The sequence below is a fragment of the Eptesicus fuscus genome, chromosome 21 (genome assembly GCF_027574615.1).
Source record: "Eptesicus fuscus isolate TK198812 chromosome 21, DD_ASM_mEF_20220401, whole genome shotgun sequence".
Taxonomy (NCBI): domain Eukaryota; kingdom Metazoa; phylum Chordata; class Mammalia; order Chiroptera; family Vespertilionidae; genus Eptesicus; species Eptesicus fuscus.
The window spans coordinates 22,251,789-22,265,312 of record NC_072493.1 but is presented as its reverse complement, the minus strand read 5'-3'; the positions used below and the strand labels follow the sequence as shown (position 1 = coordinate 22,265,312).

At 49.3% G+C, this 13,524-nt stretch overlaps 2 protein-coding genes and 1 non-coding gene across 5 annotated transcripts in view; 2 read left to right on the top strand and 1 right to left on the bottom strand.

Annotated features, from left to right (window-relative positions):
- Positions 1-3,729, bottom strand: part of RHPN2 (rhophilin Rho GTPase binding protein 2) — a 54,897-nt gene extending 51,168 nt beyond the window's left edge. The window contains exon 1 of the mRNA XM_008139777.3: positions 3,655-3,729. Coding sequence (XP_008137999.1) covers positions 3,655-3,723 — 69 coding nt within the window. The 5' untranslated portion in view covers positions 3,724-3,729. The remainder of the gene's footprint in view (positions 1-3,654) is intronic.
- Positions 3,730-11,827: 8,098 nt separating this feature from the next.
- The window catches only part of GPATCH1 (G-patch domain containing 1), a 52,812-nt gene continuing 51,115 nt past the window's right edge, over positions 11,828-13,524 (top strand). For all 3 annotated transcript variants that reach the window (XM_008139779.3, XM_054710982.1, XM_054710983.1), the window contains exon 1: positions 11,828-11,900. In XM_008139779.3, coding sequence (XP_008138001.2) covers positions 11,828-11,900 — 73 coding nt within the window. The remainder of the gene's footprint in view (positions 11,901-13,524) is intronic.
- LOC114230999 (small nucleolar RNA SNORA49) lies at positions 13,030-13,160 on the top strand. Its single transcript, XR_003616983.2, has one exon. It is a non-coding gene; the product is annotated as a small nucleolar RNA SNORA49 (small nucleolar RNA).

The following is a 13,524-nucleotide window of genomic DNA, read 5'->3' as shown; positions in this document are numbered from 1 at the left end:
GGACCAGCCTCCTGGGACCCCTCCACCGCTTCTCTTCTCCCCCTTGAATCTTCAACAAACCCACCCTACCCAACTTCTTCACCTTCACTCAGCTTTAAAAAGGCTCTAGACTTCTCATTCTCAAACAAACCTGCCTTCTTCGCTCTTCTTTAACCCCATCTCCCTGTAACAACTATCTTCTCTGCCCTTCTCTCCTGCAACTGCCACACGGACTCTTGGCCCCAACTCTCATTTACTAACAACCCGCAAGGACTAAATCCTAAAAGACTAAGTCTTCTGACTTGTCAACCTCGCTTCTTCTCCACTAAAAAGACTCTCTCAGCCCAGCCTGTATGGCTCCGTTAAGCTTCGGCCTATAAACCATGTGGGCTCAATCCCCAGTAAGGGGCCTGCACGAGGCTCCGATCAACGATTCTTTCATCATTGATGTTTCCATCTCTCTCTCTGCCTCTCCCCTCCTCTCTGAAATAAGCAAAAAAATATTTAAAAAAAAATACTTTCTCAGCTTCCTCAACACGGCTGCTACCCTCCTGAATTGCCTCCCATCTCTCTGCCTGTCCCTAAGGTGGAGGTACTATACCCTTCTGTATTGGGTCCTTTTTCACAATATCCCACACTAGTGGCCCCAAAGCCACATCCCCAGCCAGGGTGCTCTTGGGGCTGCCAAGTCCTTAGCGTAAATTCCCCATTGGAACTACTACATGGAGGCCTCAAGTCCACGTGCCCCCATAGCGGCCTCCTGGGTCCCCATGTCAGTGAGGCACAGGACCATCCACTGAGACACCTAAGCAGACCCCCCAACCATATCCTATCCATTAGTTCTTCCCTTCCCTGCTGACACTGCTGGTACTCAGGCAGGCCCTCATCATTTCAACCTCCTCCCTGGACCACTGCCTTCAGTCTGTTAGGGGTGCAGGCTGGTAGGCAGGATGGATGGGGAGGCTGTGTTTGCACAGCACGTTAGATAACTGCCTGAAAAACCATCAACAGTCCATACCAGAGTAGGAAGGACAGAGACAATGGAGATCCAAGGGTCTAACCCCAGGCCCCAAACTCTAACTCCCCCCTGCCTGGCTCCACCACTGCCTCTCCCCCATCTCCCACCAACCAACAACTCAGCTGTCAGAGTGGTCTTTCTGTGACATGAATCTCTCATGGCTGGTCCTGCATAAACCACTTTGATGGATCCCTGACTCTCTTCCCATGCATTCAGGAAGCACACCGCCCTGGCCCCTCCCCCCCAACAACCTCCACACCCCCCCCCCCCCCAGGCTTCCGTCCATTCGTCTCAGTGGGGTGTAATTTAATGTTATACACGTGTGGGGAAGCCTTCTGCTGGGCCAGTCCTCGGAGAGCAGGTCAGGGGGGCTCATCAGCTCCAGCTTGACTGGGGAGTGGTGATGTCCCTCCAGGTATTTGGACCCATCCCCTTGGAGCCCTGAATCCTTTCCCAGGTGGGGGAGGAGGAGGGATGTGAAGGTTTGTGATGCTGCCTCCTCCCCACCCTAGACCCCACCATTGTCAGAGACAAGGCTTCTTCTCTACCTATCATTCAAAGAGCATTTGTTTTAGGTCAAGTTAGCTTCTACCTCAGAGCAGGAAGGGTTCAATGCCAGCACCTTTTATTTATTTATTTAATAAATTAAATATTTATTTTATTTAATCCTCCCCCAAGGATATGTTTTTAAAAGGCGAAAGGTTTATGCGGTCTGAAGAGAAACCAGAGCATAAGGATATGTTTTTATTGATTTGAGAGAGATGGGGAGAAAGATAAACATCAAACTGTTGCCTCCGGTACACGCCTGAACAAGGGTAGAACCCGAAACCTAAGTATGAGTCCCGACCAGGAATACGAACCCGCAGCCTTCTGGTGTAAGGGACGGTGCTCCAACCAACTGAGACACCCAGCCAGCATAACATCAGCACCTTTTTTTACCTTCATACAAAGAACATTCTTTGGACTGGTATGATATAGCACAATGATCATTACAAGGTCTCCTTTTTCAAAAGACGTGTTTCTCGTTGTAAACCAGTGATTCACCTAATTTCGCACCCATTACTCTCTTATCCACAGAAGCTGCATCTAAAAAGCATCCAACTCTGGGTCTTCTCATGGCTCCCTGGCTATTGACTCTTTCCCGAGCACATCCTCCCCCTGGAGAACCTGTTCTGGAAGGCTTGGGAACCTAACCCTCACAGGTGTTCTCCATCTCTTCAGCCCCTCCCTCGGTCATTTCCTCCAGATGGTGCGGTAGTCCAGACCTCCTCCTGCTCAGAGCAACAACTCAGGGAGGAAATGAAGTCCCAGAAAGAGGCAGCAACTCGCAGGAGGCTACAGAGCAATTTTGTGGGGGTGGCAGTCAGGTTCTGGGGCCCTAGGACTGAGATCTAGTGATTCCCAGGCCTTGCCTCCTTCTGCAATTCCGTGCCCTGTGATCCGCTGTCCCAAATGCCACACATAATTAGAAGTTATAATCCTGTAATTCCATGATGACATCTTTGAACTTAAATATACCTTAAAACTACTCTTTTTTTTTTTTTAATGCTAAAAGCAGTCCACTTAAAAAAAAAATGTCCCCGCTCTGTCCTCACCTGTTTTCCTGATCCCCCTGCAGTCCTGCCGATCCCCTGGGGGGTCACCCGCTCCTCACCAGAAAGCAAAAGCCTCACAAGGAAGGAGGAAGAGGCCAAGTCCCTTTCCCACTGGATCATTAGGCTTTGAACAATTAAGAATTGATTTTTCTGTGGGAAACAGTTTCACTTCCCTGTTTATAATTACACACTTCACCTTCGGTCATATATCTTATTAAAAAAACAGCCATCTCTCAACCCACCCAGTTAAACCTGGCCAAGCTCCAAAGGCTATTTTTAGACTGGCGTGGACCTGCAAGGAGGAAGGGTGGAAGGTGTCACCGACCCGAGGCTCAAAAGCATCTTGGTAGCCTTGGCCTTGCCACCTGCGGGCACCCGAACGTCCCCGCTCCGCGGGCTGGCGTCGTTTTTGAGGGACTGCGCGGGAGGCCTGTGTGTGTGTGTGTGTGTGTGTGTGTGTGTGCCTGTGTGTGTGTGTGTGTGTGTGTGTGTGTGTGTGCGCGCGCGCGCGCGCGCGGAGGGTCGCCAGGACACGCCAAGTGACTGCGAAGCGCGCACTCGCCCCGGGTGTCTCCAACAACCAAATAAATCACGTTTGCCGCGCTCATGCCCTCCAGGGCGACTTGGGGTAGAAGAGGGGGCGACGCCCGAGGTCACCTCCCACCAGCAGCTCTCTCTCTCTCCTGCCCTCTAAAAAGTCAAAGAAACGGGTACTGGAAGCATTCTAGAGGCAAAAGACCACCAAGCCGCCTGGGGTGCTCCCTCCATCTCCACCCAAGCCCCGGCCAAGCGCTCGGGTGCAACTGCGCCGCAAAGAGGAGGAACGGGTCCCTTCCCCAGGCCCACCCTCCCGGCCCCGGAAGCCACCTGCTCTCGGAGGCGGGGTACGTGGCCGTCCTACCCCTCCTCACCCGGAGCTTCGGCCCGCCAGCCCCAGGCCAGCCCCAGCCCGGCGCGCTCCCTCCCCCTCCGGCCTGGTCGACCCCGGCCGTGCCCTCCACAGCCCGGGGAAAGGAGGTCTGCAGCCCGCACGCAGCTCGCCGCCCTCCCGAAGCCACCAACCTTCCGAAAGTAGCCGTCGTCCTTCTTCTCCAGCGGCTGGGGAGCCGCGGGCAGGAGAGCGTCGGTCATGCTGGCGGCTCGGGCACCGAGAGCCGACTGAGGCTGAGCAGCCGCTCGGGCCCACGAGAGCGCTCGGACCCGCCCCGCTCCGCCCCGCCCCTCCCGCGCGGCCGCCCTTCCAGCCCCCTCCACCCACCGCCCCGGGGCCAGGCCCGGAGGCATAGAGACCCGGCGGGGGCCGTCTAGACCCCGCCCAGCGCCCCGCCCCGGCTCCTGATTGGCGGGGTGGAACCGGCGCCCCAGGCGGGAGGTCGCGGCGCGCTGCGGTGGGACCCCCAGGTCGCGTTGCTCTGGCTCTCCCGGCCCCCGGGACCTAATCTCGGCGTCGAGCTGTCTCAGCCTGGGGTTCAGGGGCGCGCCGGGGTCCCCGCGGCTGCAGCTAGCCCAGGCTGGGGCCCCGGCCCTGCGTCTGGAGCCGTGGGGGCGAACGCAGCGAACTAGGTGAAGTCGCGGCTCCTCCCCGCGACTCCCGTGGACCGTGATCAGACCTGACGCCACGTCGAAGGCGAAGCTGGACCCCGGGGCCGAGTCCGTCCCGGGACGCTAAGGGAGCGTTGGCTGCACCACCGAGGGCCTTAGCCAGGTGACTCAGACCGGTTGGCGTGGCCGTCCACTCCCTGTCCTCCCTCCCCCCCATCCTCGCTGCAGAGACTGGCAGATCGATCCACTGGGAGATGCAGGCGGCTCCGGGAGATGGGGTCCGCCCATGAAGGGGTCTCCAGAAAGGGTTTTTGTACTTGACTCGACGGATGTCCTCGAACACGTCTCTGAACCACCGCTTCACACCCAGTTTTCTCAATTACAAAATGGGGCCGGGTCACCCTCTTTGGCTGGTCGAAAGCATTGCAACAAAGGTGCGCGTTAAAGCTCTCAGCTGGGGTAAGGGACGCACCTGGCGTAGCCAAAGTGGGACTTAGGGAACTTGGTTCGCTCCACTTTCTCACCCGCCCCCCGCTGACCCGTAGACTCCAGGAGACGCCTGAACAGAACCGAGTCCCAGATTCTGCGGTCCGGAGCCGGAAGCTCCCAGCCTCGGGGGCCGCGCCCCCCCACCCCCCCGCCCGCCCCCGGGCCGCCGTTCTGCAGTCACAAAACCCCTCCCCGGTTGCCGCAGTGTTTGGCGGTCTCGGTGGATGTCACAGGTAGAACAAAACAATCTACTTTCAAAGCAAGCTAAGCGTTTTCTTCTCCTAAAAAAAAAATATTAAATTTAAAAAGGAGGTGCATTCGGAGTTGTTCTAAAGTTTTAAAATAAATAGTAGCAACAACCAAGGAAATGTCGGGGGAAAAAAATCCACCTGTCACTACCAACTCCAAGATGCTGCACAAGAAAAGGTGTTCCTGGAAAGGACTGTTTTAATTTTAAGAAAAAAAAAAAAAAAAACAAACCTGGAGAGTTTTAACCAGCTCAGCGCTGGGACAGGTGTATGGGGAAACTCTAGCAGGTGCAAACACTCCCCTTATCTCTCAGGGGAAGCAGTAATGGGTGACAAGCTGATTTAATCATGTTAGTCATCCTATGACCCATTGCCCTGCAAAAGTACCACCCCGGGTGTGTGTGAGTGTGTATGTGGGGGAGGGGGGGTGAAGGGGGAGAATTAACCAAAGAACTATTTTTAAAAATTTTTTAATTAATTTCAGAGAGGAAGGGAGAGGGAGAAACAGAAACATTGATGAGAGGATCATTGATGGGCTGCCTCCAGCATGCCCCCCAATTGGGATGGAGCCCTGCAATCTGGCCAACTGTGACCTCCTAGTTCATAGGTCAATGCTCAACCACTGAGCCATACCAGTCAGGCCAAAGAACAGATATGAATATATGCATAGTCCATGGACACAGACTAATAATTCGTGAAGGGGTGGGGTGGGGACTGGAGCGGGGGATCAAGGGGGGTGGGAAATGGGACATCTATAATACTATCAACAATAAAAAATAAATTAAAAATAAAAGAACATTTTTTCCAAAAGCACACATATACAAAAAGTATCACCCTCGGGGTTGGGAGTTAAAAACAGCTGCTTTGGTTTCTGGGATCCTGGGGGGTGGTGGGTCCCTCTAACATTTGTAATACTACTCCTGTAACTACTGCTTCTATGATAATAAAGTTATCAATAATAGGACCTCAACTCTAGCCAGAAAATTTATAGCTGTTATGTTTCATTCCCATGACCCTTCTGCAAATAAATGGATTAAATAACCTCCATTTGATAAGACAAAGGCTCAGAGGACCGAAGTGGCCAATGGCACACTCCTCTGTGTCTGAGATCAGTTTTAGTTCAGGCCTGCTGACTCTAGTCATTCACTATCACCAAATTTCTACCACCTTGAAGCTCCAGTCACTTTTCAATTTGTCTCATATACGTACGTTTCACTTGTACTATTATTGATTTAATAGTATTTAAATTTACTCACTTTATTTAAACAAACATTATTTAAAAAAAACACAACTTAAGTTATAAAGAGAAAACCAGCAGCATTTTGCCATATAGGGAGATAAAAGTTAACAGAGTGAAAACCAAAATCTGGTATTTAATCTAGCCCAACACTGTTGCCTTTTTAAACTGATTCTTTGATTAAAAAGGAACAGCAAGAGAAGGAAGCATGATGGTAAAGACATACCAGCCTACTCTAGGACTAGCTCCTGAGCATCTTTGGAGGAAATCTCTTAAGTCCCAGCAGGCATTTCCTGGCTATGTGAGCCACAGGGGTATCACTCCTTGGGGCATGTAGGACTAGACATTCTCATGGCTCTGATAACATTGTAATTAGCTAGTAACGTTGTAATTAATAGTAATACCAAGGTAAGAAACATTCAAACCTGTGAAGAATTTTTGTGAGTTTGTTTGAGCCAAACTGTCAACAAGTGCCAGGAAGTAGAATTTCAACGAGTTGAGATAATGCTCCAGAGAATGGCAGTTTTGCACCCAGTTTTCTACATTACAATCAAAGGAAGAGATGTAAGTGGGTTAAATGGAATCCACTGGTGATGGATTAGGAAGGCAGGAGAAAGCAAGTGGGGAAACCTCTGGGATTGGATAAAAAGTAAAAGGATAGACACACTTATTTTACTTAGGTGGGTTCAGGATAGTCAACAGTTAACTCAATAACAACGAAGGATTTGTGGTCTCTGCAGAGCAGTGCCTGTGCTTTGAGAGGCTTGGAAAAAGGAAAGTTACTTTGACATTTCAGTGATATGTTATTGTAGATGCAAAAAGACAATAGGTTCAGTTAAGGTAAAGATTGACCTTTGTCAGGGGAAATACCAGCCTAGGATATGACTACCCACCATAAACTGCTTTTTAGTTTAAAAAGTTTTAAATTACAGCCCTAACTGGTTTGGCTCAATGGATAGAGAGAGCGTCAGTCCTCGGACTATAGGGTCCCGGGTTCAATTCTGGTCAAGGTGAGTGCAGGAGGCAATAAATCGATGTGTCTCTCCCTCTCCCTTCCATTCTCTCTAAAAATCAATGGGCCCTAGCTGGTTTTGCTCAATGGATAGAGCATCAGCCTGCAGACTGAAGGGTACCAGGTTTGATTCTGGTCAAAGGCATATTATGCCTGCGTTGTGGGCTCCATCCCTAGTAGGAGGCATGCAGGAGGCAGCCAATCAATGATTCTCTCTCATCATTGATGTATCTCTCTCTCTCTTCCTCTCTCTGAAATTAATAAAAAATATATTTTTAAAAATGATAAAAAATAAAAATCAATGGAAAAATATCCTCCGATGATCCTTTGGTGAGGATTAACAACAACAAAGTTTTAATTACAGACCATCCTTTGTGGTTACTTAATTATTTAATTTTATTTATTTATTTTATTTGTTACTTTAGGTCTCTGATTTTACAAGGCTGCCACGCAGGCCTTCCCTGAGCTAGTCAGGTTATCATGTGACCCCTTTTCATCCACATAGGTATTATTGCTCCTGGGATTCTGGAAATTTTCTATTTTGTGATTTGCTTGTTTTTACATGGGTTTATTCACTTTGTGAAAATGCCTAGGACTGTGTGCTTATGATTTGTGCACTGTTCTGTACATATGCTATATTTCTTAAATTTTTGTTTATTTACGTATGAGAGAGAGAGAGAGAGAGAGAGAAAGAGAGAGAAAGAGAGAGATCTATTTGTCCCAAAGATTTATGTATTCATTGTTTGATTCTTATATGTGCCCTGTGCCCTGATGGGGGAATCAAACCTGCAAACTTGGGGTATTGGGATGACACTCTAATCAAATGAGCTACCGGCCAGGGTTCACACATGTTATCTATATACATAAAAGCCTAAGTGACCATCCAATCTTTGACCATTTGACCATTCGACTGGTAGCTACGATGCGCACTGACCACCAGGGGGCAGACACTCAATGCACAGGCATGGAAACATGGGACAGACTGATGAATCTCAGAGGGAAGGGGGTAGAGGGGAAGGCGGAAAGAGATTAACCCAAGATCTTATATGCATACTAGAGGCCTGGTGCACGAATTCATGCACTAGTGGGGTCCCTCAGCCTGGCCTGTGGGGATTGGGCCAAAACCAACAGTCTGACATCCCTCGAGGGGTCCCGGATTTCGAGAGGGCACAGGCCAGGCTGAAGGACCCCATCAGTGCACGAATCCATGCACTGGACCTCTAGTATTTCAATAAGGAAATACCTGGGGAAAAAAGTGACATTGATTCTAAAGCTTATAGAACAATTTATTTGTATGTCATGAGTAACCATCCTACTGTCAGCACTGATGTGTGGACCATGTGGACGAAATTACTCCCTACCCAAGTAAGTCAACCCATCTTCTTATCTGCAGTTTCCTGAGGAGATTCTGAGATTTGTGCTTTCTTTGCATATCTGAATAAGAAAGGAGGGGTATTTGGTGTTTAAGTTGTGTAAATATCAGAATGTCCATACCTGTATATAATTTAAAAAATATATTTTTACTAGAGGCCAGGTGCACAGATTCGTCCAGGGTGTGTCCGGCCCGTCTCGCCCAGTCCCAATTGGCTGGACCCCAGCAGCAAGTTAACCTACCAGTCAGAGTGTCTGCCCCCTGGTGGTCAAAAGAACGGTCCGGTCGGACACTTAGCATATTAGGCTTTTATTATATAGGATTGATTTTTAGAGTTAGGGAAAGGGTGGGGCGAAGAGAGAGAGAAAGAGAGAGAGAGAAACATCAATGTGAGAGTGAAACATCCATCAGCTGCCTCCTACACAACTCCTACTGGGGGTGGAGCCCAAAGCCCAGACATGTGCCCTGACTGGGAATCAAACCGTCAACCTTTGGGTGCATGAGACAATGCTCAACCAACTGAGCTACACTGGCCAGGGCATACCTGTATATAATTTTTATTAGATTTTATTTGAGTTAAACTGATGACAACTGCTGGAAAGCAAAATCTCAAATGCCCAGAGAATGAGTTTTGCAGTTTCTTTTATCTTTTTGGAATTAAGGAGGTTGGGTTTCAAGAGCCAGCATCCCAAGAAAAAGTGGAATCTGCCAGTCTCTTAAAAGTTGGATGTGGGAATTGTTTTATTGTTGCTTTCACTATATTCTTTGTTGTTGTTAACCCTCACCCGAGGATATTTCTTCCATTGATTTTTAGAGAGTAGAAGGGAAGGGAGAGATGCACAGAGAGAAACATCTATGTGAGAGAGACACATGGATTGGTTGTCTCCAACACACATCCTGACTGGGGTAGGAATCAAGCCTGTAACTGAGATATGACTGGATTTGAATCCAGGGACTGATGCTCTAACCACTGAGCGAACTCACTAGGGCTTAAATTCTTTTAAAAATTAAATTTATTAGGGTAACATTGGTTAATAAAATTATATAGGTTTCAGGTGTACTTCTATAGTACATCATCTGTATATTGTATTGTGTGTTCACCACCCCAAGTCACATCACCTTCCATCACCATTTATCCCTTCTCTACCTCCCTCAACCCCCCTTTTCTTTTACTATATTCTTTTAGTCTATGGAGCCTAGATTCAAAAAGAGAGCATTGCGGGCACATCCCCAGTGGGGGGTGTGCGGGAGGCAGCTGGTCGATGTTTCTCTCTCATCGACATTTCTAGCTCTCTGTCCCTCTCCCTTCCTCCCTGTAAAAATCAATAAAATATATTTAAAAATATTTTTATTGATTTCAGAGAGGAAGGGAGGGAGAAGGAGAGAGAGAGACATCAATGATGAGAATCATTAATTGGCTGCCTCCTGCACACCCCCCACTGGGGACTGAGCTCGCAATTGGGATATGTGCCCTGACTGGGAATTGAACCATGACCTCCTGCTTCATAGGTTGACGCTCAACCAGTGAGCCACACTGGTAAGGCTAGACTCCACTTCTTGATAGGAAACAATTTTAGAACCCGTGTTTGTTTGTTTTTAATTTTTATATTTGGTAACTTTTGTGGGTATGTATTTATTTATTTTTAATCCTTACCTGAGGATATGTTTATTTTATTTCATTATATGTTTTTATTATTTTATTTTATTATATTTTATTATTTTATTTATTTAATTTTATTAATTTAATTTAATTTTAGAGAGAGGAAGGGAGAAAAAGAGAGCGCGCGCATGAAAGGGAAACATCAATGTGAGCAATATCTATTGTTTGCCTCCTGCATGCGCCTGCGACCAGGGATTGAACCTGCAGCCTATGTAGTATGTGCATGGGAACGATGCTCCAACCAACTGAGCCACCCTGCCAGGGCCTCATTCTTATTTTCAAAATTATTTATTGAATGTTTACCACCTGCTAATCATTGTTCTAAGCTCTGAGGATACAGCAAAGAAAAAAAACCCTATGTTCTTGTGGAGCTTACATCCCAATAGAGCAGGCGTCCTCAAACTGCGGCCCGCGGGCCACATGCGGGTGTTTTTGCCGTTTTGTTTTTTTACTTCAAAATAAGATATGTGCAGTGTGCATAGGAATTTGTTCATAGTTTTTTTTAAACTATAGTCCGGCCCTCCAACGGTCTGAGGGACAGTGAACTGGCCCCCTGCTTAAAAAGTTTGAGGACCCCTGACATAGAGAAAGACAATAGATATAATAAAGTAAATCAAATATATAGTGTGTTAAAAATATAGGGTCAGGGAAGGCTTCACTGAGAAAGCAGCCTTTGAGCAGAGACTTGAAGAAGGTGAGGCAATGAGTCATGTGGTATCTGGGAGAAGAACATTCTAAGCAGAGGGAACGGAGACGGCAAAGGCTTTGAGGTCAAATGTGCTTGGAGTATTTAAGGAACAGCCCCACGCCCAGAGATTCTGATTCAGGAAGTCTGGGGATGGGTGGTGGGGTGGGGACATTTTAACAACAGCCTAGTGATTGACTCACAGCCTTCTGACCCTCATTTTGAAAACTTGGGCTTCTAGGTCTGGTTTTCAGCTCAGCCTTATCCCTTACCAGCTGAGCTTCATTTCCCTCTGATGTAAAAATAATTTTGGGGTAGGATAACAGCACCCATTTTGACAGGTGTTTTGTTTCTTTAGGTTCAGTAAAGGGAGCCCTCAGCATCCCCCACCCACCTCACAGCAACCTTTTCCTTGTCTGCTTGCTTTTTCTTTCCCCTTTCTGGTTTTCTTTCTCTTTTCAGATTTTTTTTCCTTTTCTCTCTCTCTCTATACTTCTCCCCCAGCCTCCTCCTTACCCTTTTCTTTGTATGCTCTCTTTCATTTTTTTCTTTTGATCGAGTGTTGTCTGGGGCTTCCTTCACCAGGAGCAACGGGGTTTCCACGTCTGTGCACCCCTCCAGAGGTCTGGAAAGGGACTCCACTTATGCAAGATGGAGCTGGGAGCACAGGGACTTTCCCAGCAGGTGCCGGGGTGGTGCGGAGGGGTATCTGCTGGCAGTCAGGGCAAAGGGCAAGGGGAGCCCGCCCTGTGGCCGGTCAGTCGGGTGGTTTCCCGCTTCTCTCAGGCGCGTCTCCTAGGGTGGGCTGTGGTGCCTTCCCTAGTCTCCGAGGCAACGCCTTCTAGGTCCGCCTCCTGCAGACGCGTTTGAGAACTCCTAGGCGCAGACCTGAGGCCAGAGACTTACAGGCTTGAGGAGCGGAAAGAGCGGAAGGCTTTTGGCCCGCCGGGGCCTCCGTAGCGGAGGGGGCGGGGCCCGGGAGGGAGCAGGATGGCGGCGCCTTACAGTGACAGCGACGAGGACTTGGTCAGCTATGGGACAGGCTTGGAGCCACTGGAAGAAGGTGCGAGTCTGTTTGGGGCCCAGGATTCGGGGAGAGACGCCTAACACGTTGCCGGGCCTTGGCTGGCTTCGGGGCCAAGCCTCCTCTAACTGCGGGCGCTGGGAACCGCGAGGAGGGAGGCGTGCGCCCAGCTTTCGCGGTGCTCACGTTCCGGAGGGACGGACGAGAGACTCCAGAGGGATGGGAAACAGCAGGATGACGAGACAAGCTCCTGTGAGAGTGGGGTTTGGGGCGGCCAGGCATGTCTTTACTAGGAGAGCGTGTTTGAGGTCCGATTTGAAACAGAGGAAGGAGCCAACCGTACGAAGATCTGGGGGAAGAGCATTTCAGGTAGCGCGGCCGAGGCAAAGGCTCCGAAGTCGGAGCCAGTTTTGCAGACTGAGGGACAGGCCGGACTGGTTGTCCGTAGAGCGGAGAGTTTAGGAGTGTAGGAGAGTTCATTGGGGGGGAGTTTACACAGGGGAGAGATGCATCTTTTAAAGATTGTTCTACCTATTTTGAGAATAGGCGTCGGGTTGGGGGTGGGCAAGAGCGAAGCAGGGAGATCAGCAAAAAGAGGTCTGGAGATGATGGTGGCTTGGGCTGGAGTGTGAGCGGTGGCGGTGATAAGTAGTGCCCTGGGTCGAGATATACGTTGAGAGCAGAGTTGACAAGACTGGCTGGTGGCATGTAGGAGAGGGCAAGACAAGCAAGCTTCCCTCCCATGTTCTGGCCTGGTCCTCTTAACGGCTTGATTTGTTCAGCACAGTATGTATTGAATGCCCAGTAAGGACTGATGGCAGTTCTTTGCTGTGGGAAAGACAAAGGAAGCATGGTGGGCTGGGAGTTACTTGCAGACCTCCTGTTGGTGAGATCTCTTTCCTACCCTGACCACATCCCGCTAGTTGGTGGTACTTCTGGGACATTTCCACTGGCCCTTTTATTACCTATGAACAGTTCTAATCATTAGAAACTTCTGCCACATACTGGCCCTGCTCCCATCCTCTGCTGACGAAAGACAGAGAAAGGCTAGTCTGCTGAAAGCTCTTTATGTGTTTGAAGACAGGCTTTTGAATTTCTTTTAAGGCATCTCTGTACCACGCTTAACATCCTCCGCTCTCTGATACATTCATTCAAAGTCCTCTGCCCCCTCCCTCAGCCTTACTCCGGGGGCTTTTGCTGTAGAGTGCCCTGGCATTGCCTGGGGGAACACGAGGAAGCGCAGATCCCTCCCCAGGAAGACCCCGTTCTCCTGTGGGGCCTACCCATCGCGCTGACAGCACCTGTCGCCTGGAACCTGGCGGTCTCCTTCTGTGACGACTTGTGTGATTTAAACCGTGGGTGAGACCTGGTGAGCAAGGACGCAGCTGTACAAGAGAGCCAGAGTCAAAGGCCAGAAACCTGGTGTGCCTTGAACGTGGGAACGTGAACCCCACAGTCTTACTGTGGTGGGAACGTCCGGGTCTCCCCGAGTAGTACCCGACGAGTCCTGAGGGAGGGTTGAAAAAACAAAACAAAACAAAAAACAAAGTCCTCTACCCTGGTTTGTTAAAGCCTTTCTCCAAGTATGGTACCAGAGTGTGGGTAGAACAGGGCCATCACTACTGTGTCTTTCATTCTAGACTGAATTTCTTTAATACAGTCT